This window comes from Diabrotica virgifera, chromosome 5 (genome assembly GCF_917563875.1).
Source record: "Diabrotica virgifera virgifera chromosome 5, PGI_DIABVI_V3a".
Lineage (NCBI taxonomy): Eukaryota > Metazoa > Arthropoda > Insecta > Coleoptera > Chrysomelidae > Diabrotica > Diabrotica virgifera.
The window spans coordinates 803,869-831,793 of NC_065447.1; the positions used below are offsets into that span (position 1 = coordinate 803,869).

General features: G+C 32.2%; 2 protein-coding genes across 2 annotated transcripts in view; one reads left to right on the top strand and one right to left on the bottom strand.

Moving 5' to 3' along the window:
• LOC114333683 (xylosyltransferase oxt) overlaps positions 1 to 27,925 on the bottom strand; it is a 115,592-nt gene that overhangs the window by 29,368 nt on the left and 58,299 nt on the right. The gene's annotated exons all lie outside the window — the stretch shown is intronic.
• Positions 238 to 27,522, top strand: LOC114333674 (ras-related protein Rac1). Its single transcript, XM_028283616.2, has 4 exons — positions 238 to 577; positions 14,130 to 14,382; positions 16,157 to 16,291; positions 20,706 to 27,522. The coding sequence occupies exons 1-4, from the start codon at positions 543 to 545 to the stop codon at positions 20,859 to 20,861; spliced, it is 579 nt and encodes a 192-aa protein (XP_028139417.1). The 5' UTR covers positions 238 to 542; the 3' UTR covers positions 20,862 to 27,522.

The window sequence follows — 27,925 nt, forward strand, 5'->3', positions numbered from 1 at the left end:
CAAAAAATAAAGACAGCCATTTCAAAGTATTACCTATATGCATATTTCTCGAATACTAATTTTATACTTTTCTTTGTGATTCATTTTTTTTATTGATGTCAACTATATTGTGAAAATATTCCAAATATCACTCGGTTGTCATGAAAATTGCTGCCTGTATAACTTTAGTATGCTTGTTTGGAAAGTAATTTTCTTAGAAGACGATTGACGTCACTGACAGCGACAGCTTTCATTTTAATATTTGCCTTGACAGTAGGCGCAGTTTTCATCGTAGGTTTGTGTGTGGTCGTGTTTAGGAATTCTTATAAAGGAGTCATTGTCTGATTAGATTTGTTTAATCCTAGCAAATCGAAGAATAACATGAGGCTGTGATGCTTACCAAGAACAGCTAAGAAACCGAGCTTTTTATGTATCGAGCTGCATCAAGGAAAGACGTTGGAAGGTGCTCTAATATTTGACACATCACACACCCAGATATAACATTGCTTTAATTAATATATCCTTAATTGATATAAATATTCGTTATCGACTAAGATAACGAAATGCAGGCCATCAAGTGTGTGGTGGTAGGCGATGGGTACGTATTTTTATGTATTTTATCTGTATTACAACGTCCTTTAAAAATAAGTCAATTCTTGGCAAGTAGTTCATTTTTATAAACAAACAAGCAAATTACTGTTAATACTTTACCCCTCTTTTAATAAATAACCTTTGGATTGTATTGTTACATGGTTTCTTGGAAATTACAGAGGATAGAAGTCAAGGAACTAGTTACTTATTTTATTGAAAATGTTATAAAACTTATATCCATTTATGTAATTCTTTGAAAATAGTCTCCAGTATTTAGAAATGAAAATTCAGGTGTAAAGAGAAGAATAATTTTTCTCCATTGCTTTCATCCTCCAATTTGTGAAGTTGAGCCTTTTTAGATCATCTACAACCATTTTTCACCTTGTTCTGGGTAGACCTCTTCTCTACGTCCATCTATTGTACTTGCCAGTAGCATTTCCGGTAGTCTACCCATTGGCATCTTCTATAGGTGTACCAGCCATCATAGTTATTTGGTTCTCATTACTCCTAATATGTTAGGCTCCTCATATAATTCTCAGGTCTTTATTCATTCTCCATTTTTCCTCCAAATATTTTTCTTAGTACTTTTTGTTCTCAAAACTGTACAATTTCTTATTGCTTTTTATTTAATGTCCATGTATCTGACACATAAATTACTACAGGCTTAATAACTGTTCTGTATATTCTTAATTTGTCACCCCTTTTTATGCATTTTTTCTTAGTAAACTATTTAATGCATAAACACAGTTGTTGCTTTCATTAGTCTATTTTGAATTTCTTCTATGTTCCTAGATATTTGAACCTATCAACTTCTTCCAATCAACATGTATTATCATTAGTTTATATTCTTCATTACTCTTTTCCTACATGTTCTTGGTCTGTGCATTCCATGTATTTAGTTTTTTTTATGTAATTAACTTATGAGTCCTTTTTCCCGTAATATTCCACTCATATTAGCCCTAAATTTGTCTATGCACAATCCAGGTTTTAACTCATTAAGTTTAACAGCTCAATCTTTAGTTAAAATCAGCTGGACCTTGGTTTTATAAACATATTTATGGATTTATATAATAATTACATTCGAAGGAAGTATATTATTTAACTTGCAATAATATTTTTCTTGTGAATCTGTTATAAATAATGATTTATGTACATTGTTGATATTACTTAGGTATCAGCTAATTCTGTTGTTTGCTTCTAACAAGATCAACTTGTTGAATATGATATTTGGAAGTAGAAGACACTTACGTCTGTGTGTGATCTAATATGTTTATTTTTTCCATTAATATACAGAATTCGAATATGAGACTATTTTAGGTTGAAGTTTCTTTTTTAGTTTTTCTTCTACATATTTCCATAAATATTTTATGATAAGTCCAGCAGGAGAAAGAAAAACAACCCATATGTTTGTATGTCTTCATTGATCTCAGAGACTTCTAAAATATGTTCTTATTTATTTATTTATAAAGTCTAACAGGCCTAGTGCTAAAAATTTTAATTTTCCTTTACAATTAATATTTACCTTTTTATTAACTATTTAGATGGGAAATAAGCCACAATTAAATTGAAAAAAATAATTATATAAAAATACATTTAATATTTCTTACGGCACATATCCACTATGTTATGCACTCCGTCTCAGCGGTCCAATCGGTGGAGGTTATGTGTAGAGGAGCGCATTCCATGTCCATTGGAGCAGTTGCAGTGTGGAGCTCAAGAGGTTCTTGAATATAGTGAATATGCGCCTTTATAGTTTTTCCATAAATTTCTTAACTGCTTCCTTCCATTGATTTCTGTCCAATGCTTTTTTTTCCAATTCTCAATATTACTTTTTTGTAAGTCTTCATATATGTTGTCCTTTCATCTCTTTCTTGGTCTACTTACCTTTTCTTCATTTTGTATTGGCTTTCGTGATAGTCCCATTTTTGTCATCCTTTCCTTTCCCATTCTTTCAATGAGTCCTAAATATCATATTTTCTGTGTTTCAGTTACCATCGCTATTTTTGGTTTGTTATATAGCTTTTCAAGTTCTTTATTATTCCTTTTTCTCTTAAGACTATCTATTTTCACGCCTCCATATAATATTGTGCTTTGTATTTTTCTCTCTCTAAAAGGTCTATTTTGATTTTTTAAGCACACATGTTACTGTAGGCCTGATAACTGTTTTGCGCAGATTCTAATTTTTGTTTGTCTTGAGACATATTTGTCAATTTTGTTTTTATCTCCGCTTCTTTATATCCCTTTTCATCTAATTTTACACCCAGGTAAGTAAATTCTGAAACTCCTTTGAATATGCATATAATTTTCCCTTCTCTCTCCAATGTGAAATTGTCTTCCTTTTCTTGATCTGTTTTTCCCATTATCATGTATTTTATCTTTTCCTTATTTATTACAAGCCCAAATTTTTTTGCCTCTTTTATTATATTGTTCATTATTTGTTTTAGTTCTTTCTTTATTTGTTGTTAATAGTATTAGATTGTCTGCAAATGCTCTATATTGATGGCCATTTTTAAAGATTGTTTCTAGCATATCTATTTTGTCTAACAATAAAACACTGAAAACCTTTGTTTTCTATACTTCCACAAAATTTCTTACAACTATGTGACTACAGCTGTTTCGACAGAGTGCCTTTCTCAAGTGATATAATTTACAATGTGCTTGCCTTTTTAATTCTCTAACTGAAGAGGTTGAGGAGTGGGGAGCTGTTTGTCTCGAGTTGGTCATTCAGAATTATATCTGTATTTTTCAGTTTATTAATTTCCATAGATTCTAAAAAAGATAGCTTAAGGCCTTTAATTTGGATATGCAGAATTTGAAACTCTTCATTGAAAGAATGATTATGGTCTAGAAGGTGAAGTGCATATGTATAAGTGTCTGTTTTTCTATTGTTGAAAGCCCTTTTGTGTTCTGCTATCCGTTTGTCAAAAGTTCTGCCAGTTTGACCAATGTACGTTTTCGGACAGTCACCACAAGTTAGTTTGTACACACCACTCTGTAGTTGCTTTCTCTTTCGGCTTTTATTGTTCTTAATATATTTGCTTAAGTTGATGTTAGTCCTGAAAGCTGGTATTATTCCTTTCTTTTTTATGTATCTGGCTATTTTTGTTGTTATCTTGCCAGTATATGTGAGAGAGGCAATGAAAGAGCTGATGCACTTGCCAAGAGAGCATCAGCTACAAAATACCTGGGTCCAGAGCCGGCCGTGGGAGTGCCAAAAAGCACCGTCCGCGAACGAAAAAAAGCCTGGATCCGAAGCCAACACAACTCACACTGGGAGAGTGTACCCGGTCAAACACATGGCAAGATGTATATCGGACGGACATGTGCTAGTAGAGCTGAGTTACTGCTGGAAACAAGCAGGAATCAGCTCAGAGTCATAACAGGTTTCCTCACTGGACATGCGCCAGTTAAGGGTCACCTGCATACAATGGGGCTGTTTCATGGAGACTTGAGCTGCAGACTCTGTAACAGAGAACCTGAAACAGTCAACCATATTTTGCATGACTGTGAGGCATTGGATCGGAGGCGGCAAACACTTTTCGGAGACATCGAAATGACTCCAAAATTATATGGCACCCACCCACTAGACCTGTACAAGCTGGTACAGGGTTCCAGAATTCTGGAATGGGTTTCATAAACAATGGAAGATGTACAATAAGCCAAGTGGCTGCAGTACAACCGGTTCACAACAGACGGCTTCCAGGGAAAAAAAAAAAATATGTGAGAGAGCAGAAGGTACTGGGTTCTTTCTGTGGTGTTGGATACACTAATTTCAGGGCTTTCTTATGAAGTTTTTGATTTAAAATTTTGTTAACTGTTTGTTCTGTTTATCTATTTTGCCTTTTCTGAATACTCCTTCCACTGTCAGACTAAAAAGAGTCATTGATAGTGAGTCTCCTTGTCATAACCCTTCCTTTGTTTTAAAATTGTTTGATTTATGACAGGTTCATCTCTTTTATACATCTGTTGCAAGGATATGCCTATTGGGCATATCCTTGGTACAGCCCACTTTCTTGGCATATCCTTACTATGGCCCACTCTCTTGGCATAATTCTTCTAGTTCATGTAATGTGAACATTGGCCAATTTAGAAAAATTGGTCTGTTTATGTAAAAAAAAACTATAAAAGACTCTTTTTCATGTAGATTTTTTAGTATTCATTTCCATTTTTTGATAGTGATTCATGTGGTTTGAAATAAATTAAATATATCTACCACAATTTATTTATTTTTGTAACGTTTCCTTTAACAAATTTTATTGAGATGCAGTTTAGTTAAATCGCTTTGAAGTTCTGTTTCTGTTATCATCATAAAACACCCTGTAGAGTCATAGGATAAATAGAAACTGTTGTAATTCATTGTAACATCCAATAAACAGCGTTGGCATAGTGTTATGTGTACTAAAAATAACTATCAACTTGTGGATTAAGTGTGCATTTTTTAAATCTATGCCAAAACTTGAAAACATGATTGAAAATGTGACATCATAAATTATAATTGTGTCTAAAATAACTATTTTATGTAATCAATGCCTAAAATAATTAAAAAACAATAATTACAAAACAGTTTTCTAATATATAAATGGTGGGCTTATATATTTAAGCTTCCTTATTTGATTTATTAATAGAACAATGATATCATTGTTCCTGTTTTATAATCTTGTATGTATTTCTATAGTTTTATTTGTATTTATATTTGTTTCATCACTTATGGTACCCAGTTTTTTTCTTCAATTTACTTCTTTAACATTATTTAAGTTCAATTTTCATTATCCATATGAATGATCACTATAATATTGATAATAAAAAACTGGTTTACAATAAAATGATCTCTTTTGTAGACCCATCATGAACAATAATGATGTCTTAACGATTTCTAAAGATTCCTCAAGAGAAAATCCAAGTTTTGTTCAAAAATATAACTTCTTTAACACATTACACAGATATTTTGCCAGGGGGCCACGTTGTCGCTCATTTTTGATATACACATATGGCTAACTTTCATGGCTGTGGATATCAATAGCCCCTGAGAGTAGTATCCCGATTAAAGCGTGGCACGCAATGAGTTAATATTAGTATTTTTTCATATATTTACTTAATTTGTTACGGGTCTAACTAGTAAAACAATGTTTTTCCAAAAAAATATTTTTTATTCATCAATATAATCTCCTTCAGCGATCCCAAATTTATTTTCTGTTATTTTTGTATCTTTTTTTGGAAGACATTAATAAAGACATTTATTATTATTATTATTATTATTATTATACAATTACTCCAATGCTTTTCTAATTTTTTGATGTCACTCTTGTAAGACGATTTATCTTTTCCTTCAAAATAGGCTTCAGTTTCGGCGATTGAAGTGATATCTCAGATCTGGACTATAGGGTGGACGCGGAAGCAATTCAATAACCCAATTCGTGCATTTTAGTCATCGTTTTCATCGACTTGTGACATGGAACATTGTCTTGGTAAAACAAAATTTTTTTCTTTAACAAATGAGGCTTTATCTTTGCTGTTTCAGTCTTCAAATGCTTTATTAAACCAATATTAGTCATCGCTGTTGACTGTTTCTCCTTGTTTCAAATAAATTGAAATCATTAATTGAGGGTTCCAAAATACAGAGACCATAACCTTTCCGGCTGTTTGTTGTCTCCAGGGACGTGCCAAGTAACTTCGGCGCCGTCGTGCGAAATATTGATAAGCGCCTTTATCAAATTATCAGGGCAGAAATATTATAATATAATCAATCACTCCTTCACATTTCAAGAAAACTATGAAATTTTTTCTACATCTCCTAGATTTTTTATACCTAGATTTTTTTTTAAGGAAACAATAAGTACACAGAACACTTATAAAAAATAATATATTTTTCTTCCTTCTTGTATGTAAGCTTCACAGCGTGTCTCTTGTTTAATATTAGCCTCCTAAATTGTTTAGATAATCGCACCATCTTTTTCTTGGTCTGCCAATACTTCTTCATTCTTATCTTGGTGACTTATCTTGTGCTATTCGTACTATCCTATCCTCTGCCATTCTACTGATGTGTTCGTTCCACTCCTGTTTCCGTTTTGTCCTCCATCCATTTATATCTTCTACATTGCATGCTCTTCTTATGTTTTCGCTTCTCTCTCTATCCAACAGACTTTTCCCTGATATTCGTCGAAGTATTTTCATCTCTGTTGTTTCTAGTAATCTATGGTTTGTTTTTTAACCAAGAGGAGTGATTCAAATTTACCACGCTGTATTGCTTGTTTGTAATTGGTCCAACCGCAGGCAAGTTTACTCCACTGTTATAAAATTTTGACACTAATGACATTTATCAAATTGACATTTCATAGGTTAATTAAGTTATATTGGCGATTTGTGTGTTTTCTATGTTATTCCTTTAATTTTTAGATTGTTAGTTTGCTTTTATATAAAAAGCAGTTGTTTTTGGAACTCTTTAGCGACGTATTAATTTAATATAATATTTATGGATTGCCGTTGAGGGCCGACTAGATCAACCAAAAAAGAAGATGTATTTGGTTATTATTCTAGTGACATTCTTGGGTGTGAATCTGTCTTTTTAGTTTACCCCTCCTGGTTAAAAAATAAATTATAGTAGTTATTACAAATAATATATAAAACACGATAGTGCACAATAAAACAAAACAGAATAAAAACTATGTTAAAGTTATAAAATATTACTTAAAATTATTAAAAAACTGAAGATCAAAAAACAAAACATATCTATATTGCGATTTTTTTTAAACAAATACACTTATTATGACGAAAACCAACGGATATTTCTTATAGAAATTGAACTTTTCTTGCTTTACCTTTGACAAATTCATAATTAGATTTTCAATTTTCAGATCCTTTAAAAACTCAGGTTCTGTTGAAATAATAGCAAGATTTTCTAGCCGCTCCTGACCCATTTTAGATCTTAACTAGGTAATTCGTAATTAGTTTTAGTTTAGAAAATGATCTCTTGGCTGAAGCTACAGAAATCGGTATAGTTAATAATATACGTAAAGCAACAGTAATGTTTTGGAAAGAGTGGACTAAGTTATTTTTTCCAATTTTTTTTTGCTTCAAAAAATATTTAGTTTTGAATTGGATATTTATTTAACTTTGCTGAGTCAAAGGGCGCCTTTAACGCCTTGGCGCCGTCGTGCGCCGCACGACCTTGCCCATATGGACTGGCTTGTCTCCTCCTCTTTAAACGGCTTTCTCCGAGTGCTGTTCAGTCAGATGACTACCAAGTTGATTCCGGAATCCATTCCTCCATTGTGACATACTCTCGCAAAAACTCTGACTTATTCTGATTAAACATGTTCAAACAGCATCGATATTCATCAATTAGTTGTTGTTTTTACTCTAGTGTGAGAAAACACGGCACCCATTTGGAAATCAGCTTTCTCATACCAAATTTTTACGTATAATAGTCAAAACGCTACCCGTTGATATCTTTAGAGTTTCAATTATCTCTTTCAACCTCACTTTGCGGTTTTCTATAATAATTTTCAGCGCTTTTTCGATGTTTTCAGGAATATCTGCATCATTTGTCTCTGTGGAGCTCTCAGCATCATTAGTGTTGGTACGACTGCGTTTGCTGGTTTGCATTCAACAAACCATCATTGAATAGTTATAATTGGTGGAACAGTTTTATATTTGTTTAACTTGTCTTTGGAAACAGAAAAAATTTCTGATTTTTGGAAGGATAGTTTTATTACACCAATTTTTAAATCAGGTGATTGGGAAAATATTAAAAACTACAGGGGTATATGCATACAATCAACATTACCTAAATTTTTGGATAAATTAGTGACTCATCACTTAAATTGGGTATGTAAAAATGTAATTATACCACAACAGCACGGTTTTCAATCAAGTAAATCTACTGTTACAAATTTACTTTGCTATCACAGTTTTATATTAGAGGCTATTGAAAAGGGATTACAAGTTGATTGTATTTATAAAGACTTCTCTAAAGCCTTCGATAGAGTCAATCATGACCTACTTGTATATAAGTTGAAGAATCTTGGTTTAGGGAATGGCATTGTGACCTGGTTCAGTAGCTTTCTTTATGGTCGTTCAACAACGTGTTAAAATTGGCAGTTATATATCTAATGAAATTCAGCTTCATTCAGGAGTGCCACAGGGCTCACATTGTGGACCATTATTATTTAACCTCTTTATCAATGATCTATCATCTGTAATTGAAAATGTTAACATTCTACTCTTTGCTGATGACTTAAACTTATTTCACATTGTAGAGAACTTATTGGATAGTAAAATTCTACAAAATGACTGGGATAAAGTATATGAATGGTCTATTTGACCATGAGTGGTCTAACAATGATGTTCTTCAGCATTTGAATTTGTCACTTCTTGTAAATAGATGAATAAAACTTGAAATGCTTTTTATCTATAAACTAATTAACGGCTTTGTTAACTACTGTCCTGAATTACTATCGGAAATTCGAATTAATACAACCAGTTACAACTTACGAAATCCTTCTATATTCTATATTGAATATCACCATACTAATTATGGTAGAAATGATCCGATGCCTAGAGCTCTTAGGCACTTTAACACATGTACTGTTGATCCATTTTTTAGTTCAATTTATTCTTTTAGGCAATTGTGAAATTGTGTTAATCATGTTTAGTTTGTTTATGGTGTTACATCATATTTTTAACACGTTTTATATTGTTTTTTATTGTATATGTTAGAATTTAACTATGTCAACTATTTTATAATTCATTGTATTACTTTTTTGAACAATGGTGAAACCGTTAGTAAATAAATAAATAAACAGAATCATGATAACACTTTTTGAGCCGTTGCTGAGTTTGGACGGTATTTTTACCCAATAAAAAAACAAAATTGCTTTGAATCAATTGTTGGAATGGAATTCGAATTCGATAAATAATAATTGGAATGACATGGAATTCTCACAGTATGCTTTTGGTTAGGTTAGGTTAGGGTTAGGACTACCGAAACGTCACATGGAAAATTCATTAGAGTCGCCATCTCATGATAAGACCCGGAACTTATTAACCGACGTATATATTTTTTGATGATATGTACTCTTAAAAAAAGTTCAAATTTTTTTTATAAATCGCAACAACCTGTTTCAGCCATGCATTTCATATAAAACAAAATATTTCCTTTTATGCGATTATAGACTATTTTTCTAAATAATTTGAGCACTTGAGATTACTGTATAAAATACAACAGTACAACACCAAACTAAAGGTGACCTTACATAAATAGGGAAATATCACTCATTGTACTAAGTAGAAGAGTTGGAGTTTTTTTATCACAAGAATTCCATTCTCATTCAAACGCTATAAAATGTTATGGTATTTTTCAATGGCGGAAGCAGAAAAATATGGGAATGGACGGAATGGACATTAGGCACCAATAGTCGGAAACGCGATGGAATTTTTACGAGTTGTTTACGATTTTCTGACGTCAGTAATTTTTCAATGGAAAAACCCCAAGAAACTTTCTATAAAAAAATAGGTATGTTAGGAAATCGCGGTCAGGAAATAGGAGGTGTTGATAATTTTTCTCGTATTTTTCTTGAAATTCCACAAATTTGTGGTTAATAGAGATCGCTGGTATTGAGAAAATTAAAATTGTTAACACTTTCCGGTCTCCACAAAATTTTTAATCTTGCGACTTCTTCGTTAAGAAGCAAATACCTAATGACTACTTACAGTGAATGACTACAATCGCTCAAGATTCATTAATACCTATACATCTTATAATAGTTATTTTCCTAACAAGTGCAGAAAGTCATTCTTTTCCGCACGCGACTGCAGTTTGTGCGGAAAAGAGACTTTCTGCAAGAGTTAGGAACAATATTTTTTCTAAGAGTCTTTAAAAAATCACCAAATCTTAATCAATTACTTTAATTAATATGAAAATACATACACAAATTAATTCTTTGACAAGGTTGTCAAAACCAAACTTTCAATATAATTAGTTAGCATGATGACGATCTTGGTTACCATGACGATGATTCAAACGACTGTTATTGTCTACCGATTTGACTTTCGAATATTATGTCAAAATAATTTTATTTCATCGAATTGTCGCGTGACTTTCATTAAAACAGGAACACAATAAGATATATTTGAAATAAATTAGTAAATAATATCTGAATATTAGTTTATTGCATGTATTATAATTACTTTAAGGCCATATTTACATATCTAAATTAACACGCGTGCGGAAAAGTAAAAACCGGGTGTGGAAAAGTAACACGCGTGCGGAAAAGTAACACGCGTGTGGAAAAGTGAAACTTTCTAAACTAAAATGCGTGAGCGAAAGTAGACATTTTTGCACGCTCGTAGAAAAAATAATTTTTGTACTCTTAAGTAAGAAATTCCTCATTTTTCTTTTGAAATACAGTCGAACCCGCCTATTAAAATAGCCTTTGTGCCAAGCAAAAGTATTCCTATAACCGGGATATTCTAATAACCGATCATTGGTGGCAAGTAGAAACGTTTCTGGACCTCAAATTTCTATTCTTTAAACCGGGATAATCCTATAACCGGTATTCCAATAAGTGGGTTCGACTGTATGTATTTTCTGTATCTTCCGAAAATGACCTTCCGAAAAAGACCCTGTTTAACACCTTGGCGGTAATAAATTCTTTTTATCACAATTTTCTCAGTAATCCTTGAAAATGATTTAAGGGGTGAAAATCGAAATGTCAAATTTTTTAGGTAAAATTGTCATCACAATTAACTGTGGCCAATCCCATATAAACACAATATTAAAATATCTTGATTCAAATTCGCTAATAAAAATCAGAACGGTGTAGGCTGCAATCTAATTCGTTCTTATTACTAACGTGAGTCATTTAAGACAATAATATGCCTTTATATAATTATTGTTAACTTATAGTTTAAGTTTAATTTGGAACGTTAATCATCTGTTCTTTTTAATGCGGTGATTTATTTAATCACTGATTAGTCATGGTGTTTATCCCGATAAGAAGGAAATACAACAACCATAGGAAATTTTACGTAAACGCGTGGCGTCGGTTTACGAAACAGGCCAAAACAAATTTTGCTTTGATCATTGAAACGGAAACTCATAATGATGTAATGAATTCGAGTATTGAAAATCAGATTTTATTAGAAACAATACAAAAATAACCTTTTAATACTTTGTTATTTACTTATTTGAAATAAGACAAATAGAACAAATAAATAACAAAAAATCTAGATACTGATAGCGAAAATATGGATGTGATTAATGGATTCTTATATGGGTGACCAGGGGAATGTCCGAAGAAAATTGTTGGTATGATACCTAATAGCCCAGTAAATGAACGGGAAATACGGCGATACCGTGTAATTTTCAGGGGCAACCCCGAATTGCATGAAAATTTAGATTTAGGTTCTATTTACCATCCACTTCAAAGTTAAAAATGTGCCGTTAGTTGCTTTTACTTGGGGGGTGACAGTCACCCTTCTCGGGGGGTGAAAAACATACGTTCAAGATAAGACCGGAAATGGATAAATTGACTGATCTTAAGCAACTTTTGTTCTATAGAGTTTTTTATGTAAGTCAATACTTTTCGAGTTATTTGCGATTGAATATGTTCATTTTTCGACATAAAAACTACGTTTTCAGACGGTTTTTCGCAAATACCTCAAAAAGTAAATATTTGATCGAAAAAAATATCCTTAGCAAAAGTGTAGCTGATAAAAAACCGAAAAAAATGGTGTATCAGTAAAGTCTATCAATCGAGTAAAAACAAAATTGTAGCTCGTGAAAAATACGGTCTTATTCGTCTAATTACAAATCGAATATTTCAAGGCAAATTCACCGAAAAATTAAGCACTTTTCGGGAAAACCCCATTCAAACTTTCTTAAAGTGTTTATAAAAAGCTTTATTTTAATTGTTTATAAAACTTTCTAGCATTAAAATAAGCTAGTTACGCTCAAAATAAAGTTGACCCTCTTTTTTTTTGGTAAAAAAATCATGAAAATCTCCCCGTGTTTAGCTCCCCAAATGAAATTAATCGCTACCACTTTACAAACAATTTACTTTATATATTTTTTATATGAAAGGTCAGTTTCACCGGTTTAAAGTGCTTATTTTTGAAAGGGTTATAGTTGAAAAAGCTTGAACGGGTCACTAATCACGAATGTATGCAAATTTTGAGCAGTCATGTCTTAACCAATTTTTGTCTTACGGAAAAACAAAATGAAACTAGCATATTTATAATAGCAAAACTTACATTTTTTTACTCTTTAAGATTTTTCTTATCACTAATACTTTTGAAGTTATTTTGAAAAAAGGAAATTTTTCAAAAATTTTCACAAAATTTTGTTTTACTATAAAACCATTTTTTTTTTCAATAATAAGCAGTTCAACCAATTAAACTTACAGATCGTATAAACAATACATATACAGTTAAAATAAATGGTAAAGCGGTAACGATTAATTTTATTTAGGGTGCTAAATAGAGGGAGGTTTTCAAGACTTTTTTTACCAAAAAAGGGGTCATTTTTTTCAGTGTAACCCGTTTATTTTTGATGCTAGAAACTTTTATAAAAAAGAAATATAAAGCTTTTTTTAGATACTTTAAAAATGTTAATAAGCTTTTCCCGAAAAGTGCTTAATTTTTTGGTGATTTCGCGTTGAATTATTCGGTTTGGAATTAGACGAATAAGAACGTATTTTTCATAAGCTACAACTTTGCTTTTACTCAATTTATAGACTTTACTGATACACCATTTTTTTCGTTTTTTATAAGCTACACTTTTGCTAAGAATAGTTTTTTTGATAAAATATTTACTTTTTGAGTTATTTGCGAAAAACGATCTGAAAACGTAGTTTTTTGTCGAAAAGTATTGACTCGCGAAAAGTATTGACTTACGTAAAAAACTTTATAGAACGAAAGTTGCTTATAATCTGTAAATTTATCCATTTCCAGGCTTATTTTAAACACGCGTTTTTCGCCCCCCCCCGAGAAGGGGTAACTGTCACCCCTAAAGTAAAAGCAACCAACGGCACAAATTTAACTTTGAAGTGGAGGGTAAGTCGAACCTAAATCCAAATTTTCATGCAATTCGGAGTTATTTATTGTCATTTAGGAGTGCAATTCGGAGTCATTTATTGGGCTATAAAGGCACGTATCCATTACTTTGGTGCTCACGTTGGTGCTTACAATGAGCACACGAAATTCACTTTTGGTGAATTCATGAAACACGTGGTGGAAATTCACGAAACACGTAGTGGTCCGCTACCAACGGCTGCCAAACACAAACCAAATTACACAGCTTGTTCAAATTTAGACCAAAGTCAAATGAGGGTTGCCTGTTGACAAGAGGAGTATTTCCAGTTCAATTCAGAAGCGGGAAATTCAAAAAGTCATGGTTTTATTTACCCGCCCTCATAAATTAAATACCCCGTCTGTAAAGGTAGCTTAAACTTTTAACTTCCCATATTGGGAATGGAACTTTTAAGCTGCGAACAACGCAAAATAATGTCATAGGCTAGCTTTATCGTAAAAATATTTGATCTAACATATAATTTCTTTTTCAGTGCCGTTGGTAAAACATGTCTTTTAATCAGTTACACGACCAACGCGTTTCCAGGCGAATACATCCCGACGGTGTTCGACAACTACTCAGCCAATGTTATGGTCGATGGAAAACCTATCAATCTAGGTCTATGGGATACAGCAGGTCAAGAAGATTACGACAGACTGCGGCCTCTATCCTACCCTCAAACCGACGTATTTTTAATATGCTTCTCTCTTGTCAATCCGGCTTCTTTCGAGAACGTTAGAGCCAAGGTAAGTGCAATCGGTAATTATTTACGAGGGTGAGACTGTATGTTCGTTATCAAGTGTAGTAATTTCCATTTTATTCTCGTAATTTTTTTTTTAAGTTTTTATCAGTATTGAAACAGTTCTCAGTACAAAATCTATTATTTCTTATATGGAAAAGAACAATTCACACAACAAAACTATCGAGTTCAAAAGCTTTTGTGATTATTAAAGGAGTTGATTTGTTGTTGTCCTAGTTAATTTGACTGTGTCTGAGTCCCTTTTTTGAGTTTATTCAAAGCATTTTTCTATTATTTTCTTGAATTCTTTGCGGATATGTTCAGTAGTGACTGAAATATAACAAGACAATTTCAGCATGCCTAAAATTTTTCAGAGGTTTCTAAAACATTTCCAGCTGCTTCAAAATGCTGCAGACCTCCTTAAAAACGTTCCAAGAGAATCAATAAATAACCCCAAATCACTCCAGATGCTACCAACACGTATTTACAGTTGTCCAGAGGTCTCTAAACCATTCCAACGTGGGATAAATCCTTACAAATCTTTCCAAAACATTCCAAGCTGCCTTAAAGTCCTGAAGAGCTTCTCAAACATTCCAGGAGAGCCAATGAATAATCACAAAGCACTCCAGATGTTACTTACAGTTTTCCAGAAGCCTCTAAGACATTCCAAGCTACTATAAAGTCTTACAATTCCATGTCCTTAATTTAAGCATTCCAACATAGTCAATTAACAGTTTCAGATTCACCCCAGGTGTCAAGACTTACTAAAAGTATTGTAGATGCTTTTGAAACATTCCAAGTTGTCTTAAAGTCTTACTGATCTTCCTAAATCATTCCAGGATAGTCAATGAATAATTCCAAAGTACTCCAGATGCTGAGACTTCTTCGAGAAGCCTCTAAAACATTTCAAGCTGTATTATATTCCTTCCATGCTTCCTAACGAATTCCAGAATAGTCAATGAATAATTTCAACGTACAGCAGATGCCAAGATTTCTTCCAGAAGCATCTAAAAGATGTCAAGTTGTTTTAAATTCTCACCATGCTTCCTGAAGCATTCCAGGATAATTAATGAATAATTCCACAGTACTCCAGATGCCAAGATTTCTTCCAGAAGCGTCTAAAACATTTTAAGCTGTCTTATATTCCTTCCATGTTTCCTAACGCATTCCGTAATAGTTAATGATTAATTTCAACGTACTGCAGATGCCCAGACTTCTTCCAGAAGTCTCTAATACATTTCATTCTGTCTTAAATTCCCTCCATGCTTCCTGAAGCATTCCAGGATAGTCAATGAATAATTCGAAAACACTCCAGATGCCAATACTTCTTCCAGAAGACACTAAAACATTTCTATCTGTCTTAAATTCCCTCCATGCTTCCTGAAACATTCCAGCATAGTCTGAATAATTCCAAAGATGACAAGACTTACCTAGCGTTTTCCACAAGCCTTTAAACATTCCAAACTGCCTCTAAGTCCTAAAGAGGTTCTTGAAACAGTCCAAGATATACAATGAATAATTTCAAATTGCTCTGAAGTACACCAGGTACCCGCCTTTATATCCAAATAGAATCGGGAACACTAATTTAATTTTGGTGCTAGAGCCTGTATTGTTTACGAACTAAAAATGATATTGTTCAAACGTTTTTGAACAAAAGTCTTCATTCAACAGACATTATTTTTGTAGGGTTATTTGCGCAGGAATAAATTCCCCAGAAAATATATTTCGTTGATTATGGTTTGGTTTGATTTGGTTGATAACATTTCTTGTACTTTTTTTAGTGGTATCCAGAAGTACGACACCACTGCCCTAATACGCCTATTATCTTAGTTGGCACAAAACTGGATTTGCGAGATGATCGAGTTACTATCGAAAAGTTGAAGGATAAAAAACTGTCACCTATAACATATCCACAAGTAAGTATTTTTCACTATTACTTAACATATTTCACATAGTATATTTTGTCAACATTTATTTTTAATTAATTATTTTGATGCTTAAAATGCTTTATCTTGATGTTACCTATCACTTTTCCAATTTCCAATTAATAATTGGACACCCTGTATACTATTTTTATAATTTGTGAGTTTCTTTATGGTTCTTAGGTTGTAGTTTCTCTAAACTGTTTATTAATTTTTCTTCTTTGCTTTTAGGAGTTTTTTCGATCATTTAAGAATATTCTAAGAATTTTTGGGAAACATTTAGACTAATTTCCCATCGGTCTTTCTATTACGTTTTATGGGACACCCTGTATATTATTTTTAATATTCGCGAGTTTCTTTATAGTTCTTAGATTGTAGTCTTTAAAAAATCATAATCAATATTGGCGATCATTTTGGCTGTAATTATTTTATTAACTGATGCTGTAAATAGATTAGTTGTTGGTGTGGAGAACCATTTCCTTAGGTTCTTTAACCATGATATTCTCCCAATTCCTCGCTTTCTGAATACTTTGTCTTGAAGGATTTCCTTCAGTAATCTGTATTTAGTGCCGTTTCTCATTATGTGTCCGAGATATTCTAACTTTCTCCTTTTAATGGTATTTGTCACCTCTCTTTCTTTCATAATTCTTCGTAATACGGTCTCGTTGGTTATCTTGTCCGTCCATGATATCCTTAGGATTCGCCTGTATAGCCACATCTCGAAGGCTTCAAGTTTTTTCTCCATCGCTTCAGTGAGTGTCCACGATTCAACTCCGTAGTATAATATTGAGAAGATATAACATCGTAGGAGCCTTACTTTTATCTCCAGATTAAGGTTGTGGCTTTTAAAAAGTTTGGCTATATTATTGAATGCACTCCTGCCTTCTCGATTCCACATTTTACTTCTTGGGAGTGATCCCATTGTTCGTTTACTATTGTTCCAAGATAGGTATACTGTTTTATTCGGTCCACTGGTGTATTTTTGATAAGCAGTTGGGCGTCTCTAATTTTATTTTTGCTGATGACTAGGGAGCGGATTTTATGCTAAATGCATATTGCATACATATTTCGCATATTTAAGAACTTTACTAAATTTTGCATATTTTTAAAGAAACATGCATATTTTGTGCCTATTTAAAAACATTTAAGTCCAAAAACAAGTTTTAATTTTTTAATTCAACACAAAATATTTCCCCGCACAGGCTGTCGTATCTATTAATTCGAGAACTACCTGAAGAGAGGCGGCTCATTCACTGCCTTTTCATTTTTTCTTAGAAAATACCCGATCTTTACACCAAGTGTTTACTTATAGTGCTTATAGTACGCCGTTATAAAATGATTGTAGGATGTTAAAATGATGAAGAATGGTTTAATGGGAAATCCGAATTTTATTTACTTTTATTATATTTAGTAGATACCTGTAATTCTGGTGATTCTTTTAAATCCCCTATTTTTAATAGAATTTACACCTTTAACCATAGTTTTACGATTTTTTAACGGAAATTGAAATATTCATGCTTTAGATCAGATCCCGTCTTTAAACAGCTTTAAAACTTTGGAGGACATATAATGCGAAATTTTTAATGGAAATTTTGAAATTGATTTTGGTGCAGAATTTTCGGTTTTAACAACTTATTTTAAATACGCCCCAATTACTTCTGTTGATGTTGAAAGGAGTTTTTTAAGTTATAAAAATATTTTATCTGATCAAAGAAAATGTTTCCTCGTAAAAAATTTGGAAAAACACATTGTAGTGAATTATAATCGAAGATATATAGTGATATTGTTGTTTTATTTTAAATAGGTAACTATTGGTACCAGTTTAAAAAAAAATGTGAATAAATTGCATATATAAAAAATAATGATTTTATTTGAAAGATAATAAATAAGATTGCCGCCCCCCTATAAAATAACCCCCTAGAATAGAATAGAACAGAAAATTTGTGGTTTCTCGAAATGCGCATTTTTTGAATTTTTGTGCATATCTTGAGCATATTTTGTAATTTTTTACTGCATATATATGCGCATATTTCATCAAAATTGATCGCATATAAATCCGCTCCCTACTGATGACCATAAATTTAGTTTTTGATATGTTTACTTGTAGTAAAAATCTTTCATCTACTTCATTAACTTTGTTTATTAGTTGCTGTAAACTGTTCAAACTGTCTGCAGAAATAACGGTGTCGTCTGCATAACGGATGTTGTTTAGGCGTTCTCCATTTAGAAGTATTCGATGTTCGCAATTTTCCAAGGCTTCACTAAATATTTTCTCTGAATATAGGTTAAATAATATACCTAGGTGAAAGTATACATCCTTGTCTAACGCCTCGTAGAATCAGGATCGCTTCTGTTGGTTCATCTCCAAGATTGGTTAAAATATAAATTTAGTATTATACGCCGGTCTTTATCATCCATTTTGGTCTAAGAGCTAGCAACGTTTTCGAGAAATCATTTTAAGACGGCTGATTCTTTCATATATTCCCTATGCTTCCTCGAACACCGTACCGGCCATCTGGTTGCTGACACAGGTTGCGTTCATTACTGCGCAGCACACCTGTACAGGTAAATACAAAATCAGGGTGATTGATTAGTGTGATCAAGCTTAGTAGATCCTCTATAGTAATAGACAGCAATAAAAGTTAATAACAAAAATTGTAGCTAACTTTCCGCTTCACATTACAAAATTAGTTAGAATGTTACAGGGTGTTCGATAACATAGTGGCAGACCAAACTTTTGTTTTTTTTTAATGGAACACCCCATATTTTATTTTATATTCGAAATCTTCTGAACTTCCCCATCACAAAAATATAAAGGTTTGTTATGTTATACAGGGTATTTACAAAGTTATAACCAATGTTCTATGAAAATCGTAATAAGTTCAGCTCCCTGTATAAATAAAAATAAGCACAACAGCAATGGTTTATTGGTGCCATATTTTTTTGTTGATTGTCAAAATTTATAAAAATGGTTGATGTTGCTAATTTTCTTTATATCGAATACAGAGTGAGTCAAAACGCAAGTACATTATTTTCACAGTAATTTTAAATAGATCACCCTAATTAATAACTTGCTTTGAAAAATGAAAATATCTCGAAAACTGACAAATTTAGGCATAGGGAATATTATACAAAAATTAAAGTACGGTAATGATATTTTTCGATAGTAATATAAAATACAGGGTGTTCTATTTAAAATTTCTGAAAAAAGAATGTACTTGCGTTTTGACTCACCCTGTATTCGATATAAGAAAAATTGCAATATTAACAATTCTTAAAAATTTTCACAATCAACAAAAAAATATGGCACCAATAAACCATCGCTGTTGTGCTTTTTTTTATTTATACAGGGAGCTGAACTTGTTACGATTTTCATAAAAAATTGTTATAACTTTGTAAAAGCCCTATATAACATAACAAACCTTTATATTTTTGTGATGGGGAAGTTAAGAGGATTTCGAATATAAAATAAAATATAGGGTGTTCCATTAAAAAAAAAACAAGATTGGTCTGCCACTATGTTATCGAACACCCTGTAACAATCTAACTAATTTCATAATGTGAAGCTGAAAGTTGGCCACAATTTTTATTGCTATCTATTACTATAGCGGATCTACTGAGCTTTATCACACTCATCAATCACCCTGTATATTGAATTTAAATTATGTTAGGACGAAAAATTTTTTTGTCATTACTTTTTAAACCACAGAAATGTCTGGCAATTACAGTTCATATTTCTAATAATGGTTAAAAAGTAATGAAAAAAGAATTTTTCGTCTTACAATAATTTTAAATTCGATATGTTTACCTGTACAAGTGTGCTGCGCAGTAATGAACGCAACCTGTATCAGTAGCCAGATGGCCGGTACGGTGTTCGAGGAAGCATAGGGAACAATATATGAAAAAATCAGCCGTCTTAAAATGATTTTTTTTCCGACGTTGCTAGCTCTTGGTCCATTTGGTCTCTTGTTAGAACATCCATCATTTTTCGGTGTTAAACTGTATCAAAATCTGTGCATCTCTTGTACCTACGCCTTTCATGAATCCAAACTGTGTGTCTTTTATTCTCTCTTCGCATAGCTTGTATATTCTGCGATGTATAATTTTAAGAAAAACTTTTAACGCATGGCTCATTAGACTTATTAGCCTAACTAATGTAAAGTCGACTTTACACTACATGATTTATCATGTGATTTGTCATATGATTTTTCCCATGACGAGCCGCATGACGATGCTTATGACAAAACGAGCCGTATAAACAATGCAAAATCATATGACAAATCACACAGTGTAAACATGTAAATTTCACTCCATGACCAAATCATATGACAAATCACATGATAAATCATGTAATGTAAAGTCGACTTTAGTTAGCCTAAACTATCAGTTTTAATGTGAATTTTTTCAGGGTTTGGCGATGGCGAAAGAAATCAGTGCTGTAAAATATCTTGAATGTTCAGCTTTAACGCAAAAAGGTCTAAAGACAGTATTCGACGAAGCCATTCGAGCGGTACTCTGCCCAGTAATGCAGGTGAAACAAAAACGTAAATGTTCAATCTTGTAATTATAACAAAATATATAAATATTAAGCAAAAAAGTGAAAACTAAAAAATTGTTGTGTTAATTTTGAACCGCGTTGCATTGGAAAAATGTTGGAATATAGTAAATAACAGTTTTTTACATGTGTTTTTGTACTTACATTTCAAAAACAGAATGACAATGGGTTCAAAATTATTTAAAAAAAATTGTATACCGCAAAACTTTTTGGATTTCATTTCTGTGAAAGGAAACTAACCTAGAACAGTCAAAATATAGTGTTACTCGATGGATTCGAACATTATTTTGTAACTAAAACACCGAAAACTGCCGTTTTCTAAGTGTTCACAAAGTTTAGTTAACGATAAGCATTCATCGGATGAAATTTTTACGTCGGGCAAACAGAGCGATCATTTAAACAACGCATACAAGAGCACAAGAGTTCATTATCACACAAATCCACTTCAGCACTTCACGTTATAGACTACAAATTTAGAAAACAGTGGTTTTTGGTGTTTTATTTATATACATACGTGGTGGAAAATTAATTGCGTGTAAAAAATCCACTTGTAGATTTCACAGAAAAATCTTCAAAGCTTTGTAGCATATTCCAAAAGCACAAAATAAAATAAGAACCGTGCGTATATGTGATTATTTGTTTTTTTGAATGATTTTTAAGTATATTGCGAAGTTGTTTATAATTCTTTCTTGCATTTATCGGTCTGTCCGCTCTAACTGTCTCCTCGTTCTCTTAAAGCACACTTTAGATAGTTTTATTGATCGCTTACATTACAAAACTACATTGATTATTTGTTTAATTTTATGCTCTCATGGTCGTGCAGCGCTCCTAATACTTGAAACTATATAGGGATTCGTTTAACAATAGAGGTACCAAGATCTTAAAAGTCAAATTTGAATGACGAAAACTTTAAATGACCCCATACAGGACTCATAACCTAACGTTTTACAGGCCCCTCAGTTGTTTTCCACAAATCTTTTTGTAAGAAATCATTTTTACATTAAAAATGCTTTGAATATTACCAAGTTTTACCAGTCCTGGCAAAAAATATTTTCGCTTTTTTTCTGACTAACATTCTGAAGTTGTTTAGGTGATTTAGTAACGTTAAATTGTGTATGAACGTGAAATGAAGCTATTATTTCATTAAAAATGTTTTATTTCGAGTAATTTGGCTCAGAATAACCTCAAGAAGCACACATAACCTAATATAACCTAACTTTTTATGACTTCCAGTTGTTTCAAATTTTAAATGACGTCATACAGTACACATAAGCTATAGTTCGTCCGCTATAACTTTTCCCATGCGTCACGATTAATTTTCAAACAAATTAAGTCAAAACATAAAGTGAAACGAACGTCGATGTGTATTATACTGTATACTTTATACTACACACATTGGCGTACGTTTCACTTTATGTTTTGACCTAATTTGTTTAAAAATGAATCGTGACGCATGGGAAAAGTTATAGCGGACGAACAATACCATTTTACAAGTCCTTTCACATGTTTTAATTAAAACGCAGAATTGTTTCATTAAAACATGTGGCATATATCTACGCAAGAATCTCTTGTTATTTTGGCGAGGATGTATAAAATATATTGACCGGGCTGTCATTACTTACCTAACTTTTTACTCAAACCTATCATAACTTTTTACGATCTTCATGTGTGAATACATTTTTGGACTTTGTGAGTGATAGTTGCCACATTTTAAAAGATCGAATTTGTCTAGAAAATATTTTGTAATAGTTACATGATTTTTTTCCTTAATTCGTCATCCAATATAGATTCTCTTCATGTACAGCAAAACCTTATAAATAAAATCCTTATTGGATGACCTCGAAATTAGTAAACTAGTTAAAAAAGGAAAACGAGGAGACAAAAAATCGTGTCAGACTTCATATATATATCTAATTCTTTAGTGGATATTGATAATGACGTCAATATATAAGAAAAATAAGATTGTTAACTTGCCTGGCTAAATTTTAGGTAAAGAGGAAAATGTGTTCAATAAACTTATGAGCCTACAGGAGTATACAGCCAGAAAATATTTTTTGTTCGAATGAAAAATGGTTTTTGGTTAAATTTTTAATAGTACAGTTATTTGCAGTGACTTTATTCAATGGAAATCCCATGCAAATATGATTTACTGGGACAAGGAACCACGGAAGACCTTATTTGTCGCAATTTTTCTCATTTATGAAGTATTTAAGGGTGCCCCAGGTTTGTGCAATAAATTAAGCCAACAGGATAGTTTTTTGTTTTGCTAGATACATTGTGGCCATCTTTTTGGTGTACTTAATTGATATTTCTGTATATTACAGAATTAAAGATCGCGGAATGGGACATCTGGGCGTCTTCGGCGGGGTCATTTGGGCGTCGCCGTTTGGGCGTCGATCCAAGTGGACGTCAGTCGTTTCGCCGTCGGAATTAATTGGTCACGTTATAGGTTACTTCTGTTAGTTCAATAATTAAATAGTTGGCTCTAAATTTTACGTTTCTAAATCTAAGGTTACTGATGTTGCCATTGTTACTTTAAAACACGCGCGTTTTAGAAAACGGCATTGTTTAAATAAACAAAATATAGTACCACTATAAAACATATTTTATTTGTAAATACAGTATTACACGTATTACTCAATATTATGTGTTACGCTCTGAGCTCGTAGGTAGAGGGGATAATTAAAAATTCGCAAGCGCCAGTAGTGACAAGTCAGTGAACTTTAACTGGAAATTTTTTTTAAAAGGCCGAAAGTTCCTTAGAATAAACAAAAAGTTTCTTTTGAACGAGATATTTAATATTAAAAATCACACTCTCTTTTTTTCACCCCCCGTAACTGATTAAAATAAACAGACATTTTCAGGGACAATGCATTTAAAAAGAGTTGGTGCGAAATTTTACGTTTACCCTCGTATTTAATTATTTAAGTGCAATAAATGCATAATTTAATATTTAAGAAGTATTATACTACAACTGTAATAAATTATTATACTTTTTTGCAGATTAAATTTTTTCTAATATTATCTGTCAACATAAACTTCAAAACGATAAGCAAAATCTTAAAAATAATCATAATGAATAATAAATTCTGTACTTACTGATTGATATTAACTATCGATTACATTCCAATTACTTCTTTACGTTGTAAATATTACACGATAAGAATTAAATAATAAGTTTGAAACCATTATTATTTGCTTTTCTCCTTTCCTCTTTAAATTTCTAGCCGAAACAGTAAGTCATTCGCTAGATGGCGATACCAGCCATACCAGCGAAACTCACAGAGGATAGGCAACACTTCTCTTTCCAGCGAAATTTTCATTTTGGTTTGAGAAATCAGTATATCCAAACAGCAATGAAATGTATTAACCCTGAAGTACGATTCCAGGTCTGAAATCCTCTCATCTTCTAATGACTCAACAAAAAATCGCGTGTTTTAAAGTGACCATGGCAACATCAATAACCTTAGAAACGTAAAGTCTTAGAGTCAACTTTTTAATTATTGAACTGACAGAAGTAACCTATAAAGTTACCAATTAATTCCGACGCCGAAATATCTGACGCCGAAACGGCGACGCCCAAATGTCCTAGTTCCTAAAGATCAGTGGGTAGCGGAATCTACCGGAGATAGGAATAAATGTGTTGATACTATGCAATAGTAATCTAGAGACCCTTTAATGATTAGATGTGCAGTTTCAGATATACCCTCAGAAGTCTACGAAAAGTCTTACAAACCAAAAACCATTTTTCTATAACATTAGATTATTCTCGGAATAAAGTTTCAGGTTTTATGTAGAGTATTAGACAATTTTTATTAATGTAAATATTAAAATGAGGCACTACTTACAGCATATACAGTCATACTATTGGAAAAATGTTCAGACTTGGGCCGTAAACCAAAAACTAACAGCAATGCCACATTCACTGGATTTACTGGTCATGACGATGACTTGGCAACATGTAATCTCTTAATGTTCGATAGATAAATACTCCTGCAACTTCATTCTGATAATTTTAGTGAAATCTATTTGATCTGGCTTAATAAAAAGTTAGACCACCACTATAACAAATTTAGAGGTTCTCTTTATTTCTTTAGGCCTGCGTTATTTATTTTTTTAAAGGATAGAGAATGCCAATTTGTGAGATTATTTCTTGCAGCTATATTTTATGAGATTTTTACGTGGCGTTTTTCTATTTACAGTATGTGAATGTGTCAAAGTAACTGTGTTTTTCAAAAATTAACAAAAGAAATTCAAAATGTACAAGTGGACAAAAAATATTAAACAAATGTATATAGTGTATCTATTTCTAATCGAATCAACAAAATATGATCTTACTGAACAGAATATGATGCAAGCTAATATTAAATGCAACTCGTATGTTTTATTATATCCTAAACCAAAGACTTATTCATCTTGAAGGTGACTGTGTGCCGTCATCTCTTTTATTGAGACAATTAGGACGTTTTTCGTTCTCAGCGGCTTCTCGGAAATCCCTGGCTTACAGAAACGGATGGTGACTATAGTCACGGAACTGTCAAAATTAATTTTGTATCTTATATGAAGCCTCAAACGTTTTGGAAATATTTCTTCTCTTTATCAGGAACTGGAAAGAAGTATATGCCCTCAGTTTGTTATCTTTCTCTAGATGATGGGAGGAAAAATTTTTAAAATACCTGTTTGTCAGAGTTTTATTACTATTAAGAAGAATTCTTCATCTTAAAGGTAACCGGGTGTCGTCATCACTTTTATTGACACAATTAGGACGTTTTTTGATCTCAATGGCTTTTGGTGTGGACAATAGTTATAGAACTTTCAAAACCAATTTTGTGTCCTGTCTAGATCATCAAACGGTTTTGAGAAGATTTCTTCCCTTCATATGGAGCTGGAAAGAAGTATTTGACACCTGTTAGTTATCTTTCTCTAGATGATGGAAAGAAAATCTTTTTGAAAGCTATACAGAAGTCTTAAAATACCTGTTTGTCAGAGTTTTATCCACCTGTTAGTTATATTTCTGTAGATGATGGGAAGAAAATATTTTTGAAAGCTATACAGATTCTTAAAATACCTCTTTCTTCAGTGTTTTATTGCGATTAAGAAGTCTTCTTCATCTTAAAGTAACTGGGTGTCGTCATCACTTTTATTGACACTATTAGGACGTTTTTTGATCTCAATGGCTTTTCACAAATGCTTGGTTTACAGTGACAGGTGGGGATAACAGTTATAGAACTTTCAAAACCAATTTTGTGTCCTGTATAAATCATCAAACGTTTTTGAGAAGATTTCTTCTCTTCATCTGGAGCTCGAAAGAAGTATTTGACACCTGTTAGTTATCTTTCTCTAGATTATGGAAAGAAAATCTTTTTGAAAGCTATACAGAAGTCTTAAAATACCTGTTTGTCAGAGTTTTATCCACCTGTTAGTTATCTTTCTGTAGATGATGGGAAGAAAATATTTTTGAAAGCTATACAGATTCTTAAAATACCTCTTTCTTCAGTGTTTTATTGCGATTAAGAAGTCTTCTTCATCTTAAAGTAACTGGGTGTCGTCATCACTTTTATTGACACAATTAGGACGTTTTTTGATCTCAATGGCTTTTCACAAATGCTTGGTTTACAGTGACAGGTGGGGACAACAGTTATAGAACTTTCAAAACCAATTTTGTGTCCTGTATAAATCATCAAACGTTTTTGAGAAGATTTCTTCTCTTCATCTGGAGCTGGAAAGAAGTATATGACGCCAGTTAGTTATCTTTCTCTAGATGATGAGAAAAAATATTTTAGAAGGGGGTATATATTCTTAGAAAACCTGTTTTTATTCCTGCCAAATGTCTATCAGCTAGTTGTTAAAAGAAAACGGTTATGTGGCTGTTCTTCTTGTAGTGACTATCCGTTTCGGATGTTGGCGACCATCATGGCAATCTATACTTTGCATACTGCTGCTCTAAAAATGTGGCTGTGCAGCCTATATTTGATTAGCTAGGAGTAGATAAACTCTACATATTTTTTGCACTACGTACCAATTCTTCGTTTATTTGGAAATCTCTTAGTGAATATCATGTAGAAGAGATACGTGTGTTATATAAAACGATAAAATGACATTCCAATTCCAAAAATAAGGGATTGAGGAGAAGAAAAATAGAATCTTAGTGAAATAGAATTAATGGACTTAAAAATGCACTTGTTTGACAGGTATAATAAATGATATTGAAGAAAATTAGAAAGAATTACTTAAAAAATATAACAAAGATGTCTTAAATGGTAGAGGATAGTGTAAGGTTTAGTAATTAGTGATAAAATAGATGGATACAACACAGTAGACTTCAAATTTTGAACGTATGTTGCCAAATTTATGCCAATTAGGAAAATACAAATGCCACTATTGGGAATAGTAACAACAGTATTGTAGTGCCCTTTCAGGACACTTTATTAATAGATTAATACCATAAGAAGCATCACATTCGAGCAATTGAAGTGATGTAGACGTTGCATAGCATAGAAAAATAAAAAAAATGGCGTTCTCTATTTTTTCTAATCAAACTATTTTGGAAATTTACTATATTATAATTACGTTATGATTTGTAGTGGTGAATTTGGATTCTACAGAAAAAGTATTTTTTATAGAACACTGAAAGTATGTTAAATTTTAATTAATAATATTATTAATTGGATATTTTTGTTTGTTTTATTTACCTTTCCTTCTGATCAACCTACAATTTAGATTTCGTGACACTTTAGTGTGTCAATAATGACGTCAACATAAAAACAAAAATAAGCAGATGTACAACAAAGTGGATAAACAACTAAAATACAAAATTAAGCAAGCGAAAGAAGAATGGTTAAAAGATTAATGCGCAGAAACAGAAAAATGTTAGGAAAGACATGATAGTCATAACACACACAAAAAACAGATGGTCAGAATACATCAATGAGTTGTTCAAAGACAATAGAACAGAACAGATGGAAGTAGAAGTCGAAGATGGTGTGGTTTTAAAAATATTAAAAATTGAAATTAAATCGTTTTAAAAACGGCAAAAATGGCAAAGCAGTAGGTGCAGATCAAATCTCAGTAAA